At 42.0% G+C, this 22,564-nt stretch overlaps 1 protein-coding gene across 8 annotated transcripts in view; it reads left to right on the forward strand.

Moving 5' to 3' along the window:
* The window catches only part of REPS2 (RALBP1 associated Eps domain containing 2), a 192,654-nt gene that overhangs the window by 76,094 nt on the left and 93,996 nt on the right, over positions 1-22,564 (forward strand). For all 8 annotated transcript variants that reach the window (XM_019666628.1, XM_019666608.1, XM_019666638.1 and 5 more), the window contains 3 exons: positions 10,217-10,352; positions 16,746-16,809; positions 18,834-18,976. In XM_019666628.1, the coding sequence (XP_019522173.1) occupies positions 10,217-10,352; positions 16,746-16,809; positions 18,834-18,976 (343 nt within the window). The remainder of the gene's footprint in view (positions 1-10,216; positions 10,353-16,745; positions 16,810-18,833; positions 18,977-22,564) is intronic.

Consider the following 22,564-nt stretch of genomic DNA (forward strand, 5'->3'; position numbering starts at 1 on the left):
GGAAGAACTGGTTTGATACATTTTTATAGGAACGCATGTCCCTTGTTCTTGATGTGACATCTTGTTTCACCAGATTCATTCCTTATTTGATATCAGACCCTCGTTGGCGTTTTACCATCTCCTAGGGGGGAGAAGCTTGCTGTGTCCTCAGCATGTTCTTCACTGAGTCTACCTAGGACCCACAGATATCTGAGCGGTCACGTTACCATAAAAAGGTCCTATTTTTCATGGCATCAAGACTACTTCCTACTTATTTTCTTCACCTACTTGTAATTCTTTTTCAGATATTCTAGTCCTTATTTTTTTAAACATTTTATTTCAATTGATACTGAAATTTGCTTTTCTCAGCCTAAAGCTTTCTTAGCTTTCTCTTATTGTATTCCTCAGGTGCTTACCTAGTACCCACTGCTTCTTAATAATTGAAGTGATGTTAATTGCTTGGTTTCTTTGCTGGGAGGCACTTCTACATGAAAGGCAAACATGTTTTGTGTTACAGGATGATTATAGTAAAAAGATACTGGATCATTGAAAGAAAGGTGACTCTGGAATATAAGAGGGTACCTGGGATAGAAATTGAAGGGTGCTTTTTTTGGGGGGCGGGGGAAGACATTGATTCAGTAAATATTAGGACTGGTTGGGATGCTGCCTTAAGGCCTTGCAAAGTCCATGCTTTGGAGACAGCAGGGTGGTGGGGGAGGGTCAAAATGGTAGGCTGGTCCACGTTAGAATTCTAGCATCCATGTGGTGGTATTATAGCAGGTCGGTTAGACTACTGATGAAAGCAAATGAGCATTTTATTTGTGGGGTCAGCTTTGCTTTTCCCCACCAGGTGTGGGCATTGCATTAAAGGCTTATGGTGTCCAGAACTTTCCTGGTAATAGTTAAGGCCCACATCAACTTGGTAGACAGGAGCACCTCTGATTTAGCCTCTCAGATGTAGCTGAAAGCACCCAGTTGAACTCCTGGTCCCAGACAGTACTATTTTTTTTAAGAGGTTTATTGGGGAATTAGGGGGATGGGAACAGCGCTGGGGAATTGGGGGAAGGGGAACAGACAAGTTGCTGTCCTTTTGTTCTTCAGTCTAGTTTTGGAGGACGTTGCTTCACTGGCCCAAGTTGGCACCATCATTGCGCTCTTCCCAGGCGAGGCAGATCAGTCACCGGCTTTTGGACGGCCACTCACGGCGGCTGCTGGCCGCTCACGCTGGCTGCTGGCTACACACGGTAGCCCATGGCAACCCACTGCAGCAGGGGCTGCAGCCTATGCTGTTGCCGGCAACTCATGGCAGCCCAGCTCCAGGTTGAGCTGTTGTTCAGCATCTTAGCTGTGGAGGGCAGTGTCACTGGCCCTCATATGTGGGATCCGAACCGGGGCCCTCTGGCGTCCCAAGCCAGTGCTTAACCATCGCTCCACTTGGCTGGCCCCAGACAGTAGTTTTTAAAGCTGGAAAGGAGAGCGGTGTTTGTTTCCAGCATATTCCCCAGGACCCTTTGGTTTCAGTTTGTTAATATATACTAGGCTGTGAACATCAAAGGCCCTTTTATAACAGTACTACTTTATCCCCTAGGCCCATCAACATTGCCCTTGACCTCAGGTGAGCAGGTAGTGTCATACCTCCAATTGCCTGGCTCCTTAGCTTATATATGTCCTTTCAGTCCTCTTGAGAGTCTTGGAAGGTAGACTACTTGCAAGATTACATCCTCTACTCATCAGCCATCATGGCAGGGGTACTCTGAGGACTGCAAACCTGGTCCCTGCTCTTAGGGAACTTGCAGTCAAGTGGAGGGGGAGATGGATGCAAATCAAATGACCCCACTTCTACATGTATGATGGAAAACTGTTAATTGCCCTAAAGGTAAGGGAGTACTTGGTAGCATATAACGGAGAAATTTGACTTAGGGCTAAACAGTGAGGGAAGGCTTCCGCAAAGAAGCAAGGGGTGACCAGGAGTACCCAGGCAAAGGAAGGTGGTGCTGGGAGGTGAGGAGAGGAGTGTCTCGCGTGGTGCAAGAGTTAGATGTGGGCATGCGTTGGTCAGGGTTCTTTATTGTGGATGACAGAATCTACTCTGGCCAGCTTACGCATACAGGGATTTATAACAGGGGTGTGGAAAGCCCATCCCGTTTTTGGAAGGGCTGAATAGTCTGACTATTCTGAGCTGGCAAGAACAATTCCCAAAACCACAAAGCAGGACTGCATGGCAAGGGAGCCTTGCTTCTGCCACAATCAGAAGGCTACAGACTTGGGCAACTGCTGCCATTGCTTTCAGCCCCAGCTCCACACCATGCATGACCTGGACCAGCAGAATGAATGCTTTGTTCCCTGCCACTTTCCCCATGTGACTCAGTTCTGAATCAGTCTTCCGTAGGAGTATTTTTTCAGTGGAACCTAAGCCCCATCTGGAATTCTAGCAGCCGAGGTGTTGAGACAGTGTAGTTTTTACCTGCCAACCTCTGCAGTGCAGGGAGTTCTGCTCAGAGGAGGTGGAGTGGGTGCTGAGTGAGCCACTGTCTCATGAGTAGATAGCATGGGGAGGAGACAGTTGAAGAACTGAAAGGCCTGTGTGTTAGAGCTTGGAGTGCTAGGGAGCTGAGGCTGGAGAGGTAGGCAGAGCCCTGGGGGCTGTGGCACTGCCTTTTGGGTGGGGAGCTGATGGCCCAGAAGTTAACTGGCCCAAGTCTCATGGTGAGTAACTGACCATCGCAGATTTGAACCCAAGTCTGTCTGCGTGCAGAATCTGCACTCTTTGTATCTCCAATCTGTAGCCTCATTCTCTAAAGCGTTCCTTGAATTCAGCCCAGGTTCTTGGGGCATCTGTTTCCCATCTGACCTCAGGCTGTCTTGAATGTTAATGGGAGGACATAGTGGAGAAGAGACAGGCAGCCTTGACCTAATCGACAAGGATGGGGCTGGGGATGTTAGTGCAGCAGTACTAGAAGTCTGCGGACTCATCAGTCTCCTCTTACTGCTGATTTCCCCTCTCTCTGCTAAGCAGAGAGCAAAATCCTGACAATTGCAAAGGGGAAATGCCCTTCTGGAGTGGTAGATCTTGGCTTCTGTTGGAAGAACTGGAGACAATGATTACTCATAAGCATTCCTTATGTTAATCAGCGTAGTGCTTGTGCTGCGTACTAAAGCAACAGTGAAATGATTGAATACCTGTATTGTATGGCTATCCACAGGATTCTTTCCTGATGGGAAAACATGCCAGATGCTTATAGGCCAAACTTATGTGAGAAATAAGGTGACGCTCTGTCTGTATAATTTAATAGTTCCCTGGCCAAAATCTACAGCTAAACTAGATAATGGGGAGGGAGATAGATGGAAGTAGCATATGTATATCTCAAGCTCAGATCCTTGATCTCAAAACTGCTGCAATGATTTTGGCATTGCAATGAGGTTGTTCTTCAAAGGAAACGGTGCATTGTTGCAGGATGGTTGGATGAGAGGGAGAGAATCATGGGGCTGCTGATGAAGAATATGTGCTATTGGACCCCCGTTCACGTTCTGGCTCTCCCATTGGCTAGGTGTGTGGTCTTGGTAAGCCACTTCCCTTCCCTAATGCTCAGTTTCCTGTTCTGCCACATGGGACTAATGGGATCCACTACACGGGGTTATTGTGAAGATGAAAATAGGTCACGTGTATTAGGTGCTTATACACTAAGCAAAGTAATGAGTGTGTGTTTCCTACCATTCTCCTATGGCTGTGGTGGTGGTTTTCAAATTTTAGTTGATCTTAATAAGCAGCAACTGTGTGTTGCCTGTTAGACACAGAGAGATTCCTACAGTTTGGCAATCAACCTTCTAAGCTGTTGAAAGTAGATCCCTAAGTGAGTTTGGCAACATGTGGTTTAAAGACACCTTTGTGGATTTATTTCCATGAAGAAACTCATAAGGTTAAAGTGCTCTGTTATGATTTAATTTTAACTAACTTCTCTACAGATAAAACCAGGTTCTTTATTGTGATTTCCTGTGAATCTATAATTATAATTATTTCAAAATACAAAGTAAATTTAAAAAAAGGATTTTTTTCAAATTCTCTAACTTTCTAGGTAAGGGAGAGTGCCCAGCCTGCACACTGTTGAGTGACATTGAAAAGCGCATATAAGGTTCAGATCTAGGCATTATAGGAGAGCTCAGATTAACCTTTCTGCCTCGACCAGAATTGGCAATTTGTCCAATCATTTGTTTACTCATTCAACAAGTGTTTACTGAGTGTTTCCTATTTGATAGACACCTTTCTAGGTGCTGGGGATACAACAATGATCAGAATAGACAAAATTTCCTGCCCTTGTGGACCTAATATTATAGTGAGAGTGGGGTGGGAGACAGACTTAATAAGCTTTATAGAGTGTGACATAGAATGGTTTAATGTGAAAACAGAGTTGCTGAGCTCCATCTCCTATTCTAGCTCCTTTTCTTCATTCCTTACTTAGCGTTTTCCCCCAGCCCTCTTTTTTCTTTACTCTGTACATCTTCCCCAGAATCTCCTTCAAACCCATGAAAGATAAACTCCTATTAACCAAACATAGAAAAACGGCTGTAAAGATGCATCCATGTGCTGTCCCATAGATGGTCTGCACGGACAGCCCAATTATAATTAGAAAGTTGTCTGGGCTCAGAATCGTCTTGTCATTAGGCATCAAGTTACAAAATGAAGATGGCCTCATACTTCCATCTTCCGTGCAGGAATGGCTGTGGTTGGGACTGGGCAGGTCTGCCTGTCCTTGGGGCCTGCTCGAAGGGTAGATTAGTTAGGGTAACAGCTGCTGTGACAAATATGCCACATATTTTAATGACTTAACCACAATATGTCTGTTTCTCACTGATCTACCAGACCGATGGGGAGGAGCACAGAGGAGTGCCACAGGGTGCTGGCCCTGCTTGGAGGTGGTGCAAGTCACACGCGCTCATATTACGTTAGAAACTCAGTCACATGGCTGCACTTAACTGCAAGGGGGGCCAGAAAATGTCATTCCTGGGTGGGCAGTCACTCAGTGACAGTTTTCGCTGCTCCAGATGGTTTGTTTACTAAGGCACCCGAAAGACATTGTTATGAGGTCATTGCACCCTCAGTGAAATGGCTGGAGTTGCTTGCAGCATTTACGGGTGCCTCCGGGGCGGGATTCTGTTCTACACAGAAATGTTCTATGGTTGAAACAATATACATACCCTCCTGAAGTTCCCCCTGACAACGCCTCCTTGCAATTCATATTATTCAGCTATGCTTGATTTTTAAGATACTTCAAGGGTAAGTGCCACCTTTTGGGATTTTATTAATAGTATTACTTTTTAATGAGTCTTTTGAAGTCTCTTTCATTATAAACAGCCTGTTTTCCCAAGAGATAATAACTTGCAGTGCCAAATATTTGCATTTCACTTGAAACAAAACCAAGGGTTTGAATGTTTTAAATACAAGCAAATCGAATTCTCCTGTGTCTAGAGAAACTGTATAATGAACCATATGTATGTGGCTTAAGCAGACAGATGTGGGTGATTTCTCTCTCTCTCCTTTTATTTTTTCTTAAAAATACTGGCAGGGCTCAAAATTGGCACCAAGTACCAATATCTCCAGCCAGCCAACCAAACCACTGGAGCTGGAGTTGAACTGGGGGGGGGCCTCTTAGGGTGCGCCCGAAGTGGAGCTTTTCCTGCTTCGGGCTTCCACTTGGAAGCCCACGGCTCCACAGCTCACCCACCCCTATTTCTTAGTGCCTTCAATCTTTGCAACTCGACATTCTCTCTTAGGTGACTGACTTTGAAAAGCTGTGTCAGCTTTTGTGGTTGACTTTTGGGTTCATTTGAAGGAGATGGTTTCATGCCTCTGGGTCCTGAAGTGAGGTGGCCCCGTACCTGCTGACAAGAGAGGTCCCGAGCTGCCATCCACTGCTGGAATGGGCCTTTCTCTGGTGGTGGCCATATGGCTTTGTTTAGCCCTTTCATAGCCCTCTCTACCGTGAGGTCACCTTGACCTCTCGCCGGTTCACTGATCTGACCTTAACTGGTCTTACCTGAACTGATCTTCCTATAACTCAAATCTGATTATTTCAGTGTCCTGTTTAATACTTACCTGTGACTCCCTATTATTTTCCAGATACAGTCTAAACCTCTTAACCTGGTGCACCTGGGCCATTGTGATCTAGGCCTTGTTTTTTGTCTGGACCATCTTGAGACTCCATGGACATCCTCTCTGCACTAGCAGCCTAGTCTATGTGTACCCAACCAACTACTTTAGGAGATGGCTATTTTCTCTCGTTTTTGGGTATCTTTGTTTTTTCGCTTGTCTTGCCCTGCGTATTCTATAGCATTGCTTCTCAAACTTTGAATCACCTAGAAGGCTTGTTAGACCACAGATTTCCCGGGCTCCACTCCCAGACTTTATGATTTACTAGGTGTGAGGTAGGGCCTAGGGTTCTGTATTTCAAACAAGTCCCCAGTTGATGCTGATGTAGGTGGTCAGGGGGTTACACTTTGAATAGCACAGCTCTAGAGTACCCTATCTTACCATAGCATGCACTGCACTGTTTTGCTATTACCTGTCTTTCTCCTTAATTGGACTCTGGGCTTCCTGGGAAAAAGAATCTGTTTGCCCATCAGTGTAGCCCTAGTGACTAGTGTCTGGGAAATTGTTGGTGTTCAGTAAGTATCTGTGATGAGTGAATGCGTGAATGAGTGGGTCACTGTGTGTGCAGCAAAGTTCAGATCATTTTGCTTCTTGTAGTGAATCAGCTTCGAGTAGTGTTTCTGCATCTCTTTCAATATAAGACATACCCCTGAACTTACTAGAGCCCATCAAAAAGTGGACCTCACACTACGTTTTAGCATCCTCAATGTACCTGCTGGAGACTGTATGCAGAATAAAGGAGTGTATGTATGATACGGTTCTAGCCCTCCAGGTTGAAACCTGAGTGAAGATAGCCAAGAACACTCAGTGTTCAAACTGTGTAATGCTTACCATAATTATAATAGGATTCGTGTTTTTTAAGATGTTCAAATCATTTGGTTTATTAAATTAGTTAAAACCACGCGGTGACAAGCAGAGGGAAAGAGATGGGGATTGGTTAACATGTTTCCTGCAAGCCAGTAGAAGGGCCATGCGATGTACGGCTCACACAAGTCCATATGCCCTCTTTCATTGCTGTAAGGCCTTTTTGGTTTTAGGGAGCAGGAGTTGCCCTTGCCAGCTTAAGTTTTCTTGGACAAGGAGGGGCTGGGGTTCTCATGGGAACCCAAAAGATGAAAGACAAGGAGTGACCATGTGGTCCTGAGGAGCGGGAGCTCTTGGTTATTCATGCCTGTTCTGCATTAACAGTGGCCTTGATTTTGCTTTGCTGATCACTTATTTGGCTGTCAAGAGCCATCCTCAGCGCCTACTCTTTCTAGTGCTTCTCTGCCTCACAGGTTCTGCTTATGCTTGGCTCTGGCTCCCACGTGACTTTAAGTGCCACCTGGCTCTTCCTCTACATCATAACTCATACTTTGCAGAAGGTGCCTGTTCAGGGTCTGCTCTCTCTGCTTGTTGGTCTTCATATTTCTTATCCACATCCCCAAGAATGAGTATCTGGCCTAGGTTGTTCTTACTAGAGAAGAGCTTTTTATGCCAGAGCATCCCAGAGGCCAGCTGCCGTGTGTCCCTCCTGCCCCCTGGACTCAGTCGGGTGAGACCAGGAGTGAGGCGGGTCATGCAGCACACACGTGCCTGCCAGGTCCGTCTTTGTAGCAGAGCTGGGGAGCAGAGGTGCCCTCTGCAGTGGCCATGGGCCTGGCAGGTGCATCAGAGAGCCCTTCGGGCAGACAGTGGGACTCGAGGATGGGCAGGATTTGAGCAGGCTGGGGTCAGACCCATGAAGAGTGAGCATGTGGGCCATCCGAACCCTGGCGAGAGTGAGGCTGGGTGATAGGGTCCGTGAAGACCAGGTGGAGAAGGTGGGCTTTTATATTAGGCAGTAGGTCATCTTGTAAGCTTTTACATGGAGGAATCAGTCCCTTTCTCCTCTCTGTTCTGGATTCCTGCTGTCAGAATAGACTGGAGAGCTGCTAAGAGGCCACTAACACCACTCAGGAGTGAGGTGATGTGGGAGAGGAAATAGAGTGAGCAGATGGTCCTAGCACTGGAGAAAGAACAAACAGGCTGGCAGCAACTGGATATGACAGCTCCAGTTCCAGGAGGGAAGGAATGGATTCCAGGGGAGTAGTACCTTCCATGTCAGATCCAGAGAACAGAGCAGCCAACCCCCAGCACGGAGACATCGGTGCCTTCATTCTCAGGGTAGCAGGGGGACAGAGCTTACCACCTGCATCCCGCCGGCTTTGTGAAGCATCTCCGCCTGCTTAATTGTTCACACATAAACACCCATTCTTGTCTCTCCTGTCCATGCCCAGCTCTTTGGGTTCTTTTACTCCAGCAGTTTCTGTTGGTGTTGACCTGGAGGTCAGTGCTCCTGTGAGCTCTACACGTTATATCGTCCGGCCAGGACCCCGGTCCAGTGCACGCTGATGGCCTCTCCCCGGGTTCTGACCCCTGGAACCCACTCAGATATCTGGGCTTGTTCACAAAGTGCTGCTGGAGCATTTGAGTTTGGCTCTGGAATTTGACTGTACTGTTTTGGAAAGTTGTGTGGTCCATCGGGTGCTCAGACCGACTTTTAATCTTCCATGCTGATTTATATTGTTTGTTTCTTACCAGAAAGAATAAGGGGTTTCTGAAAACAGTTCAGATGGGTACAACCCAATTTTAAACAACCTGATAGGCCAGAGCTTGACTTTCAACAACAGATTTAAAAGAGGGCAATTATTTGCTGATTGCAGGGGTTCACTGAAGGATATGGACACATCCATTAAGTTTTCTGAGCCTTTCTCAGAAAACTTCCTCACCTGGGAAAAGGATAATGATACCTGCTGTGTCTACCTCTTAAATGTTTTGAGATGCTTGGATGAGATAGGGATGTGTAAATGCTTTGTAAATTTCAGAGCCCTCTATGAATTTAAGGTATTAACTTAATGGATAGTGGCTTCCAGGGCATTTAAAAAGGATTTGATTTACGTTTAGTAGAAACTCCCCTAGTATGAAACTTCAAAGATGACTTATCAAGGTTAGATCACAGCTCAAAATTTTATAGCCTCATTTCTTCTCTGAATGTCGTCAGAGGAGAGCCAGGTGTTCCTGGGAAGAATTAATTCCTGGAATGGGTGTGTGTGTGTGTGTGTGGGGGGGAAGGGCAGTGAAGATGGTCTGCTGTCTTTTTTAGAGATAGTGAATAGAATGCCCTCCTAACGATTAATTCCTTGACAGTGTGTTCAGAAGTGGCAACTTGATGGCTCATCAGCAGTAATACCTCTCCCTTTCTTTCCTACTCTCCTTTTGTCCTAAAGGCTCACCCTTCTTGTATTCACCTCTTGGTTCCTTAAAAAGGTGGCCCTTTGCTGTAGCACTTTAGCTTTAGGGTAGATTAGGGGGATGGAACAAAGCCCTGGACTCCTCCTCCCAGAATTACCCTTTTTGCTTCTTTCCTTACTGCCTAGCAAGCTTTGTTTTTATCCTGCACCATTTCTCTGGTTCTCTGCATCCTTAAAGCCTCAACTGTGGCTTGCACGCCCCCTAGTGGTACATCTGATGCACCCCTGTTACCCGGTTTGTGGTACCATGACAGCTGTTCTCTCCACCCAGCTCTGTTACTAAGTATTAACCCTAGTTCACAAATGCAGTATGAGAGTTTCAGTGATCCTGGTAGGATCTGGGGCGGCGGGTGGGGGGGGGGATTTGAACTGGAACTTTTTTTTGATTCCCAGATTTATACAATGGGAATGTCTCAGAAAAAAAGACAGTGTGGTTATAGCTTTTCTAGATTTTTTTATGGTTGAAAAAGAATCTAAATTATTTTACTATCAGCTTGTCTGAAAGGATCAAAATATGGTGACTATTTGAAGATAAGAATGATTTTTGTACCCTTCCTTCATCACAATGGGAAAACTTTTGTCGCTCACTGGGTGCTCAGTATTTCCTGCTCAGTCCTCTTAACAACTTTGGGGAATACCAAAAAAGTATAAAGCATGATGCCTGCCCTTCAGAAGTTTACATTCTAGTTACGAGGTGTTTAAATTTATTCCCTTGAGGAAAAAAATAACTATAACGCATGATAACTTGAACTGGTGATTAATATTTCTCCTTCATCTCACTAAAGAGACTCTCTTAGCATTTGCTTATTTATTTTGAAAGTCCTTCTCAGTGGAGAGAGAACCACAGGATAACAGCAATTACCCAGACGAACCCTGGAGGATTACAGAAGAGCAGCGCGAGTACTATGTCAACCAGTTCCGATCCCTTCAGCCAGATCCGAGTTCCTTCATTTCAGGTAATGAAGTCTGATGGGTGAGAGTGTGGGTCCCAGATGACTGTCTCACGTGAACAGCAGTGCACATCTTGAGAAACAGTTCACACAAAATGAGTACGACAGCCTTCTGTGACTTCAGTTTGTTTTCCTCTAAGATCGATTTTCTTATCAACTATAAGCCATGCAAAAAACACTTGGTAATGACATTTGGAAAATTATGTTTCAGTTTCAAAGGGGTTTCATAGGAATTTGGGGGAACCTGGTCTAGACCGTGTGCTTTAGTAGCTGGAGCAGTTCTTAAAATGATACTCGTAGAGTGTGCCACCAAGGCGACATTATATTAGAGTTAGAGCAACGATGTAGTGTAGCCTCCTAGAGTTAGGGCCCAAGTCACCTGATGTTATATATGCCATAGAAGTTCAAATTCATGCTCGCTTTCTTTGGCTCAGGATTTTCTCCTCTGGTTTTTCTGAGAGAAAGTAAAATATGGGAGGAAAATTGGCCAGCATTTTTATGCCCACATGTCAGTTCTTCTGGTTGTCTTCAGAAATATATATTCCTGTTGAGTTCTCATGTAAAATTCAAGCTGAGAGGAATTTGATTTAATTCTGTGTGCCTACATTTTACTGCGCTGAAGACTAAACAAATAGTGAAATAGTAGAGTCGGGAAAAAAATTCATAAAACTTTCGTTTTGTACTTCAATTTTGAAGAATAACAATATGTCCTTGATAATTGTAACCTGACACTGAAATGAGGACTAAGACTAATTTTCTCTTGTGAAATAAGGTGTGTAATTGAAGTATACTTGTATAATTGCAGACATCATTTTCTGATTGGTGGTAATGGCTTTATTGAAGGCAGAATATTGTAGATACAACAAATTAATGTTGACATCCTGATTTTAAAAAATAAGTAGAAACAGATTGTACATACTGATTACTTGCTTACCTTACCCACTGCTTGTGAATTTCTTCACAGTATATGCAAATGATGATATAAATACAAATAGGTACCTATTAGGAATGATTTTTTACTTTCTTTTGATTTTATTTTGCAGGATTTCAAATATAGATATAACTAGAGGGGCCTGTATAACAAACCCTACGTACCTATCACACTGCCTCATCGATTTTGTTTTTTCTATGTCCTCTCAGCCCAAATGATTTTGAAGCAGTTACCAGATCATTTCATTTGAAAATATTTCAGGATATATCTCTAAAGATAAGGCCTCTTTTAGAAACATAACCACATTTCAGTTGTTTCCATATCTTGGCTATTGCAAATAACGCTACAATAAACATAGAGGTGCCCACTGATAGATGATTGGGTAAAGAAACTGTGGTACATTCATACAATGGAGTATTACTCGGCCATAAAGAAGAATGAAATCTTACCATTTGTGATGACATGGATGGACATAGAGAACATTACGCTAAGTGAAATAAGTCAGACTGAGACAAACAGATACCATATGATCTCACTTATATGTGGAATCTAAAGAACAGAATAAATGAACAAACTAAACAGAACTAGACTCAGAGATATAAGGAAAAAAAACTGATCGTTGCTACAATGGGAGGGGGGTGGGGATGGGGGAGGAGGTAAAGGGATTAGATAGTACAAATTAGTAGTCACAATATTGGCATGGGGATATGAAATACAGTTTGGGGAATATAATAAATAATGTTGTAAAGATTTTGTAGGGTGTCAAATGGGCACTTGTCTTATTAGGGAGACCACTTCATGGACTATGTAGATGCCTGACCACTGCACTGTACACCTGAAGCTGAAGCTGAATAATATTGAATGTCAACTATAATTATATATATATATAGTCACAGGATGTGGAGTACAGCATAGGGAATAGAGTCAATGGAATTGTAATAGATATATATGATGTCAGAGGGGTAATAGTTTGGGGGAGGGGGGTTATCACTGTGAGGGGTATAAAGGTCTATTACATTGCTTTGTACACCTGAAACTAATAACAATAAAAATACATAAACGTAGTTCATTGGCACATGTTTAAAAAAATAGAACACAAATTCCTTAGTATTATCAAGTTTTCATTGTTCGGATTTCCCTGATTGTCTCACAAATACCTTTTTAAAAAGTTTAGTTTGATCAAGGTCAAGAGGGGTTCATGTACTGTAATTAGGTGATGTCTGTTTTTGGAAAACATCTTTATTTAGATATCCACATACCATAAAATCCACCCATTTAAAGTGTACAATTCAATGGTTTTAGTATATTCACAGAGTGTATTCACAATCTAAATTTACAATTTCATTAGCCCCCTATTAGCAATTATCCCCCATTCCTGCTCTCCCCACCTCCCAGCCCTAGGTAACCACTAAACTACTTTCTCTCTAGATAGCTTTGCTTATTCTGTCTGGGGTTTTCATATAAATGAAATAATATAATATGTTTTTGTGTCTGACCTCTTTCACTTAGCATAATGTTTTTAAGCTTCATCCATGTTGTACTACGTATCAGAATTTTATTCCTTTTTATGGCTGAATAAATCTATTGTATGGATAGACTGAGTTTTATTTATCTGTTCATCAGTTGATAGGCATTTGGGTTTTTTCACTTTTTGGCAATTAAGAATAAGGCTGCTATGAACATTTGTGTGCAAGTTTTTGTGTAGGTATATGTTTTTATTTCTCTTGGATATATACCTAGGAGTGGAATTGCTGGATCATATGGTAACACAATGTTTAACCATTTGAGGACCAGTCAGACTGTTTTCCAAAGTGGCTGCACCATTTTACATTCCCACCAGCAGTGTATGAATGGTCCAATTGCTTATAGATTGTCTTTTGATTCTAGCTGTCCTAGTTGGTGTGAAATGGTATCTCTTTGTGGTTATGATTAGCATTTCCCAGATGATTAATGACATTCAGCATCTTTCCATGTTCTTATTTGCCATTTGTATATCTTTGGAGAAATGTCTATTCAAGTACTTTGCCTTTAAAAAAAAAATTATTGGGAGGTAAGAGTTTTTTATGTATTCTAGATACAAGTTCCTTATCAGATATATGATTTGCAAATATTTTTTCCCAGTTTGTGGCTTGTCTTTTTATTTTCCTAATGGTGTCTTTTGAAGCACAAAAGGTTTTAATTTTGATGATGTCCAGTTTATCTATTTTTTCCTTTCTTCTTTGTTCTTTTGGTGTCATATCTAAGATAGTATTGCCTAATCCAAGGGCATGAAAATTTGCCTCTGTATTTTCTTGTAAGAAGGAATCTGTATTACAGTTTTATCTCTTACATTTAGGTCTTTGATCCATTTTCAGTTAATTTTTGTGTATTGTATGAGGCAGGGGTTCAAATTTATTCTTTTTTAAATTATTTTTTAATTTTTAAATTTTATTTAGTTTTAGGTGTACAAAACTATGCAATAGTTATACTTTTCACCCCTCACAAAGTGACACCCCCCTCCCTCAAAGAACTGCCCCCTCCCCGATGTCATACATATCTATTACAATTCCATTGACTCCACTCCCACACTATACTCCACATCCCGTGACTATATATGTATTCAATTATAGTTGACATATAATATTATACAACGGCAGCTTCAGATGTACAGTGCAGTGGTCAGGCCTCTACACTGTCCATGAAGTGGTCTCCCTAACATGACATGAGTCCATCTGACCCCCTAAAAGTATTTATAAGGTTATTGATTATACTCTCCAAACTGTCTTTCGTATTTTTGTGGCAATACTGTAGTTACCAGTTTGTGTTGTCTTGTCCCTTCAAATTTATTCTTTTGCATGTGTATATCCAGTTGTCTCAAAGCCATTTTTTTGAAAAAACTATTCTTTGCCCCGTTTAATTGGTTTAGCTTTGCTGTCAAAATTCAGTTGACGTAAATGTGAGGGTTGATTTCTGGATGTTAATTTTATTGCGCTGATCTATATGTGTAGCCTAATGCCAGTGCCACACTGTCTTGATTATTGTAGTAAGTTTTGAAATCTGGAAGTGGGAATTCTTCAACTTGGTTCTTTTCAGTTTTATTTGTTTTGATTTCAGTTTCTAGGGTTAGTGTTTTTAAACTTGAATTTTATATTTATATAAAATATTTACATTGTTCTAAAGTCAGATTTACAAAACAATTTACAAAGAAGTCTAGCTTTTATCCCTATGCCTTCTACCCTGTTTTTTCTGTGCCGAGGTAATCTGGTAATCGCCTTTTTAATGATTTATCTGTCTGTTTTTAAAAATAAAAGCAAATACATGTATGTGTGTATATATGTGTGTGTATTCTTATCTCCATCTTTTCTTATAAAAATGGTAGCATGCTATTTATACTTTTCTACACCTTGCTTTTGTCACTTAACAGCATATCATGGTGATATGCCATAGTTGCATGTAGAGATATTTCCCATTACTTTTTATAGCTGTGTACTGCTAGATTGTGTGAATGTGCAAACATTTATTCAGCCTGTCCTTGTTAGAATTATTTCTAGTCTTTTGCTGTTACAAATATTTCTGCTGTGAATAGTCTTCTGCATGTCTTTTTATATTTTTGTCAGTGTATCTTTGGATAATGTGACTTGGGGAAATAATACAAAAAGCCCCTTCCTTTATTGGCGTTGTGCAATTTTGTCATCCCACCAGGATTGTAGGAGATGCCTATTGCCCCTACAGTCTTGTTAGCAGAACATGTTAATTAGCTTCTGTATCTCCCCCACATCTGATAGACAGAAAATCATATCTTTGAGTGGTTTTAATTTATAGATCTCTTATGAACAAGGTTGAAACTTTTTTTTTTAATATGAATGAGTCAGTTGCATCGATTTCTGTGAACTGTCATAGCTCTACCCATTTTTATACTGGGTTACTGGTCTTTATTTTTTTAAAAATATCTCTATATACTTGATGTGCTACCACCCTTTTATCCCTGATATATCAGCGCTGTGTGGAGCTGTAGTTTACTGGGCTGAGAGACTCCTTGTAGTAACAAGTCTGAACCTGTGTTTCGATGTTTGCTGCAAGTTTTTAAGCCTTCCCTCTTCCCCTTGCTCTCCCCTCATGTGGCTCCTCAGCAGGTCTGAAAAAGGTTGAAGAGAAGGAACAAGGAAAGGAGGCTGGCTTGGGGTTCCTACAGTGTTTGCAGGTGGGGCTGCGGCTCAGCTCAGGGTTTGAACTTCCATCAGCACCAAAGGAGGGAGCACTTGGCTGTCTCATTTCGCTGCTGCTTCTGGCAGCTGGCAGCCAGGGCACAGCTGAACTTGTTAGCTGTCGGCTTCCCTGTGGGCTCCACCTAACCCCTCTGGGACACCATGGTACAGCATTCTCTGTCTATAGGCCAGGCCAGGTCTCTAGCTGTGGGTTTGGGCCTCGTGTGATTGGAAGAAAGGATATCAAGGGGGGAAAAGAAGAACAACTTGAGGGGAGACTGTCTTTATGTCTATAAAATAGCTGGACAATAGGCTTTCAAGACATTTTTATCAAATGTTTGACACAGTTGTTACATTGATGGCCAATGGTTAGTTATATGTCAGCATTATTTCCAGGATGCTTCTGGGGAGAAGATCATTGGTTTATAGGGTTTGTTCCTTAATAATGTATCAAAGGAAGTTTGCTTTAAGGTCCATTATAATTCATTGTTTTAAGGCCAGTTAGAAGACTTATAATTGCCATAAAATGACTATTGACTTTATTAGCTTAAAATAGAGCTTGGGGCTTTGATTTGACTATTTTTTGTGTTAGAATTGAGGCTTTTGAACTGTGAGACTGTTTAGAGAACTGAAAGCATAAAAATTTCAATCTCAATAATGATTGAGCCTCACATTTTAAGTGCAGTTGGGACTTGCAGCTATGCAACATGTAAAATAGAACGAGTACCTGACTCCAATCGGTATTGGTAAATTTAGTGAATAAAGGAAGTAGCAGGAGGTTCCTGGATAAGATGCTCCAAGAGACACTAAAGATCTTAAATCTCACCAGGACTCTTTCCTAAGATGCCTGTCTTATCTCTGTATGATGAGATGAATAGCATTAATGTTCTTCTTTTTGTTCTGTTTTCTACCATGATTGTGCACTACTTCTCATTAAAAATGCTTGACAGATTTTGACATTAATAATTTTGAAATTTCTCTTTTGAATTTTTAGTAAAATTTTGCAGATTTTCAGTAAAAACGAAGCAGGAATTAGTTCATGTAATTCGCATGTCATACGTATGCCATTGCTTCTTTTGCCCTATTCTAATTTACATTTTCTTTTAAAAGCTGTTCATGTGTTGTTTTTAGCCCCATGATTCGTAGTTGCTTTAATTAATAAATGTGTTTGTTGTTGTATGGGAGGGATTGCTGAATGAAAAAAATGGTGATTCACTGACATTAAATATAAAAGCTGTTCTAGATAAGTAATTAATGATTTATGTAAACACTGGTTCTTGACAGGTTCAGTGGCCAAGAACTTCTTCACCAAATCAAAGCTTTCCATTCCAGAACTCTCCTATATATGGTAAGTACAATTAATGCCACGTAGTGTGATTCTGTCATTCATATTCATCCGTTAGCTTCTACTGGTGCATTTTAAAAGTCTTACCTTTTGAATGATTTTTTTTAACAGGTCAAGAGAGTAAACAATTTAGATTTTTGTTGCTGTGAAGATTAAATAAGTTATTATATGAAAAGGCCAGTGAATGGTGTCTGGCACATACTTCACACTATGTATGTTAGCTATTATTTAAAAAGTAACTTCTTTGTTATCCTCATCTAGATCCCATTTCAGCCCAAGCAATTGTGTGGGCATATGAGAATTTCCACCTTGCGTATTTTATTTTCAGATTTTTTTACTTGTGATGCAAGTAACCAGAGGATCTTGAAAAGCTATTCTTTATAATATTTGATGAGGCCAGGTGAACAGAAGATCCAGAAATGTTTTGGAATTAAGTTCAATTTGATTATTGTAGCTGCCTCTGAGCTCCGTCAGTTTGCTTGGTGTTTATCAGCTGGGCCCTAATTCCGACGTGCCTCTGTGGTGTGCACAGCACCTTGCTGCTAGCAGGCCGCCGCCCTGGCTCCAGATGGCTCAGTTTGCGTTTCTGGAAATGTTCGGCGCCTCCATAAACCCCCGGCTGCATGTGGGCTGTTCTTCCTCACGACTGGGTGGGAGACCGTGCTGCTATAAATATATAATTAAAACACTGGAATATTTATGTAACACTTTTTTTCATGAGGATTTACAAAAATTATGATAGCATTTACAATTGCTTGTCATGTTTTGTGCATTTTATTGGAAGACTATCGCGATAATCCTTGTGCATGCCAATGCCCCTGGGATTCTTAGCTGGATTTAGTCTTCAGCAATATAGTCTAGCATCATTTTTTAACAAGCCTTATAGTAGATTTTAAAGCTAGGGGAAAAAAGAGAAATTATCATTTTCAAAAGAATACAACCTGTTTTGGCAGAATTCCCAGCCTTACCATAATCGGCATGAGGCTTCCGATCTTTTTGTCGAAACATAGCCATGAAAGCTGAATGGTACTCGCGCCATCCAGCATTGGAGGCAGTTCCCCGGTTTTTCACCCTGGGGAGCTGCTATTTCAGAGCTGGTGCAGCCTGAATATTTGAGGGGGAGGAGGATGTGAATGGTCCAAAGGAAAATAACGGAGCTTACCTTTGATATTTTTTTCTTTCAAGTAGCAACACCTTTTTAGTACAATTTTATATGTCTTATCTCTCTACTTGTCCTAACACAAGTATACTTGTCTCTGTATACCTAAGAGACTGGTTGAGCTTATAGGGTCTTAGTTACTTTGGCAAATAGGTTTCTTTTGTGCTGAGTAAATAGGTCTGTGCCTTTCAGTGGGAAACAATGACTGAAGCGAAGATAAGCCTTTTCAAGACTCTCCCTTTCTTCCTTTCTGTCTTATCTGGTTCCAGCCTTCCCTAGTTGCTAGTTTTATCTGAAAACATAATTCAACCAGTATTTATTGAGCTTACTTATATTTTCCCAGGAGGGAATTCTCAAGCAAATTTTTGATACAACATTTATTCGACTTGAAAAGTTCAAGGCTCTTCCTTAAAGCTGAAAAACGAAGCGCTTATTTCGGAGCGCTGGGAACTGTATAATTGCCAGGCCAACTGTGAAAGGGCTGGGGCCAGCCCTTCCTCTGACTGTTTGGAGCACCAAGCCTGGAGCTCTTCATAGCACGCATTACTGAATAACTGTCAACTAACTGGAATCCTGGGCATCATTTTACTTTTTGTGCTGTAGTTGTTTGCCTTGTGTACTCAGCATTGTAAACCAGACCTACAGGAGAAGCTGAAGAGTTTAAATTTTTATTTATAAAGTGCTACTGATGCCAGTGCTGTCAGTCAAGCATTTTCTTCCTCCTAGTAGCCCCCTGAGATTTCATATGGGCTTGGGGACCCTGCAGGGCCACCACCAGAGAGCCTGGGAATTGTGTTTGCATGTTTGAGGCTGAGTAAATTTTTCTCTGTGCCCTGTGCTCGGTACCCATGACATCTATTATATTTAGGGAGCTCAGTGATGCTGACTGCGATGGAGCCCTAACTCTACCTGAATTCTGTGCTGCATTTCATCTCATTGTGGCCCGGAAAAACGGCTACCCACTGCCCGAGAGCCTCCCTCCAACTCTGCAGCCCGAGTACCTGCAAGCAGGTAAGGCCTCATCATAAATCCTAAACTGTAGTCATCTTCCATCCAGGCCTTACAAGAAACTGTTATTTCTTAAGTGGTGTCCAGACACTTTGGGGAGTCCTTTGTATCTACAGTTATTGTCCTTTAACCAATATTAGGCTTTTTCACATCTTATGAGTAACAGGGATGATCTGGATGTGAGTCATCTGTTATTCTCATTCTATAATAGCACTCTCTGGATGGATTTGAACCGAAGTCACTTACCCTTTCGTGAAAATTGTGGCGTAGGCAAGTACTGAATCTCCTGGCAGATATAAAATGAGAAGGAGGAACTTCCTGTACAGCCAGGTGCTGGCTTGGTGTCTTTGGGCACGTCCCACTGCCTCCAAGTGGCCTTGGGTGATGAAATAAAATAGAACTCTTATACCTAAGGAAAAAGTTTAAAAATCACATGCAGTGAAATATGCAAAGTGCTGTAATCTTAAATATACACTTGAAGTTTTACATACATATACACCCATGCAGCTGCAATCAGATCAAGACATAGACTGTTCCAGCACTCCGGAAGGTTGGAATAGAACTCTTTTTGTCCATCTCCTTAGTGAAACAGTTATCTCACAAACCTATTGGATAGGGAAGAGTCACGGTAAGCCCAACATTTGGATCAATTCCTTTGAAAGACAGGACACATGAACAATGTCTCTTGCCCTTTCCAGAGGCAGTAGGCAGTGGTCTGATTTCTATTATTCAGAAGTGTCACTTCCACTGAAAGGATCCAGAAACAGCTGGTGCTTTCAGCAACCTTTCTCACATTTTCAGAAAGGTCTCTTAAAAGCAAGAGCATTTAGTCATGGATGATTATTGATGAGAGGGTACAGTGTGAAAAGAAAATGTGATTAGTCATTAATAGAGTATAAATTGTGTGGTTGAGTCTGGAAAAGGCCTTAGATTATCTTGTCTTGTCCCCTCCTCATAACAACACCAGGTTCGAAGTGGCCACTGGCTTACCTAAGCCAGTCTTGGGGTCTCTGACTCTTAGATAAAAAGTTTGTTATTTTCTGTATTAGGTAGTGAGGGGGTGGAGGAAGTTGAGCTGAGACTTGAAGGGAAGAGACCAAGTATGTGGCTGGTGCCAGTGACAGGTAAACGTGTTTGAGGAAGAGTGACCCCTTCTGGGATCTTCTCCAAATATCCCCATAAAATGTATGAAGGGGAAGGTTCAGAGACCAGAAACTACTCATTTCAGAGCTTGGACTTCGCTAATAGCAGCAGTTTTCTAACTACAGCAGGCTGTAACTCCAGCCTGCTATCCTTCCTTGCAGGTTCGGGGAGACCCTCATGGGTCTCCAGGAACTAGTTTGCAATTGGGCAGCATGACAGACTGCTTGTTTCCTCTTTGGTGTTTATCTCTCCATCCATCTCCCCTTCCCATCCCTTCCCATCACGCCAAAGAATCACCAACATTCCTGGGGCTATCTCGGTGACTGCATGGGTCCCATAACCAAGTCAGTGCAGGGTTATCCAGGAACCCCTTCTGGGAGTGGGGCCACGTGGGGCTTTATGTCTCTCTAATGGGAATAAACAGCTGACCAAAGGACCAAGGTCTGCTCTGGGGCTATTTACTTCTATATAATACTGTTTACTGTTTCCTCTTGCAAGCCCTGGGGAGTCCTGCATAAACTCATCTCCCGTGCCCACGGCCCACATGTAGCTTTTCGTTTCTGCATCTTGATTGGCACGGTTTTATTGCTCTGATGCAGTACGGCCATGGAACCTATGCCAGGTGTCATGAGTCTTTGTTTGAGAAGTCACTTTGTAGGTGTCCAAGTGTTTCATGGACTGTTTCAAAAGTCACTGGTAAAAATATCACAGATCTGAAAGCCCTGAGAAAAAAGTGTGAACAGGAGAGATAGCCTCTTGATTTCTTTACTGCTGCAAATGGCTGCTTTTGCCTTGCTTATGCAGTAGAGCGAAGTCTATAAAACAGAGTGCCAGCCAAGAGGCATCTCCCTTCGTTTGGAATGAAGCCCCTTATTTCTTCCTGGTCTTCTGTGGAGGCTGTCAGCATGCATTTATACAGAAACAACTGAGGAATCCATCACATACCCTTCAATTAAACAAAAATTACACATCATTTCCAGAGCTTGTGGGATTAATCTTAAATAATATTTATGTAGTTCTAACAAAAACATGAGAGACCTCATAAAACCCTATCACACTCAGTGGCAGTATATTTTAGGCAAACCCCGAGGGTTTAGCTGTTAACCTAATGCTTTAGCACTCATGTTTATCTTTGTGTACAGCTCAAGAAAATGGCCAGAACCGTTTAGGTCTTCTCACTGTTTTTAGACTTTGAAATATGAGTGGTCCTCTTGATTTGGGGGGTTCATTTTTATGGTATTCTGTTTTTTAAAAAAACTTAGTTCTTGTTCCAACATTTTTCTAATTGATCTATATTTAGTCTTTTAAAACTAATCCAGTTTTCTGCAAGGTTGATGAAGAGTATAAATTTGGTTGATACCATCATGTATTCACAGCTGTATAATCTTGTTTTCAATAAAATAATGAAACTAGAATTGTTGTACCTGAGTGAGACCACCTGGTATAGTCAGAAAAATTACCAGGGCCCATGGTTTGCTCCACCCGATATCAGTGAAATTTTGACCAGAGTAAGCAAATGAACAATTTAAGGTGCTTGTACTCAGCTGTCTATTGTAGCTGTTACTCAGTGGCCAGTACTTTATGCAGAGGGAAGTTGGCATTTCAAACCCTGGTAGGTGTGGGAGGGTGAGAAAAGATTAAAAATGACACCAATCCATTTTTAACACTTGATTACAAATTTTTTAAAAACATGGTGGAAAGAGTTCTTGGACCCAAAAGAGTTCTTGGACCCAATTTCAATGGTGCGTGTAGGTGTGTAGGTGTGTGTAGGCAGGCTTCCCCACACCAACATGCTCTCAAGACACCAGCAGGGTAGCTGAGAATTCAACTCAATTCTGACACTGTCTACTCGGACATGCAATAGAATTGGATTTCACAGGTAATGGGCTCAGCCCCACAAGACTGCCATCCACTTCAGATGCCAGTTGCAAATACAGGTTGTTACCTTTGCTTCTGACCAACTGGCTATAAATCAGAGATTCCCATGACCTTCTCCTTGGGTTTGATTAATTTGCTACAACGGCTCACAGAACTCAGGAAAGCCCATTTTCTCACTAGGTTACTGATTTACTATAAAGGATATTAAAGGGATGAAGAGACACAAAGTGAATTCCTGACTGAATGAGCTTTTGTGCTTGTGGAGCTTGGAGCCCAGCACAGAGGCTCATGGAAGCACTCTGGTTCCCCAACATGGAAGCTCTCCAAAAAGGGACCAGCAAGCTATTCTTCTGGGTTTTTATGGAGGCTTCATTACATAGTCATGGTTGACTAAGTCATTGGCCGTTTGTGACTGATTCTACCTCAAGCCCCTCTCCCCTTTCCAGAAATCAGAGGCTGGGGCTGAAAGTTCCAATCCTCTAACCACATGGCTGGCTCCTACTGGCAACTGTGCCCTGACTCTTCTGTGGGTTTCAAAAGTCACCTAATTAACATAACGAGACAACATTT

The sequence above is a fragment of the Hipposideros armiger genome, unplaced genomic scaffold (genome assembly GCF_001890085.2).
Source record: "Hipposideros armiger isolate ML-2016 unplaced genomic scaffold, ASM189008v1 scaffold_13, whole genome shotgun sequence".
Taxonomy (NCBI): domain Eukaryota; kingdom Metazoa; phylum Chordata; class Mammalia; order Chiroptera; family Hipposideridae; genus Hipposideros; species Hipposideros armiger.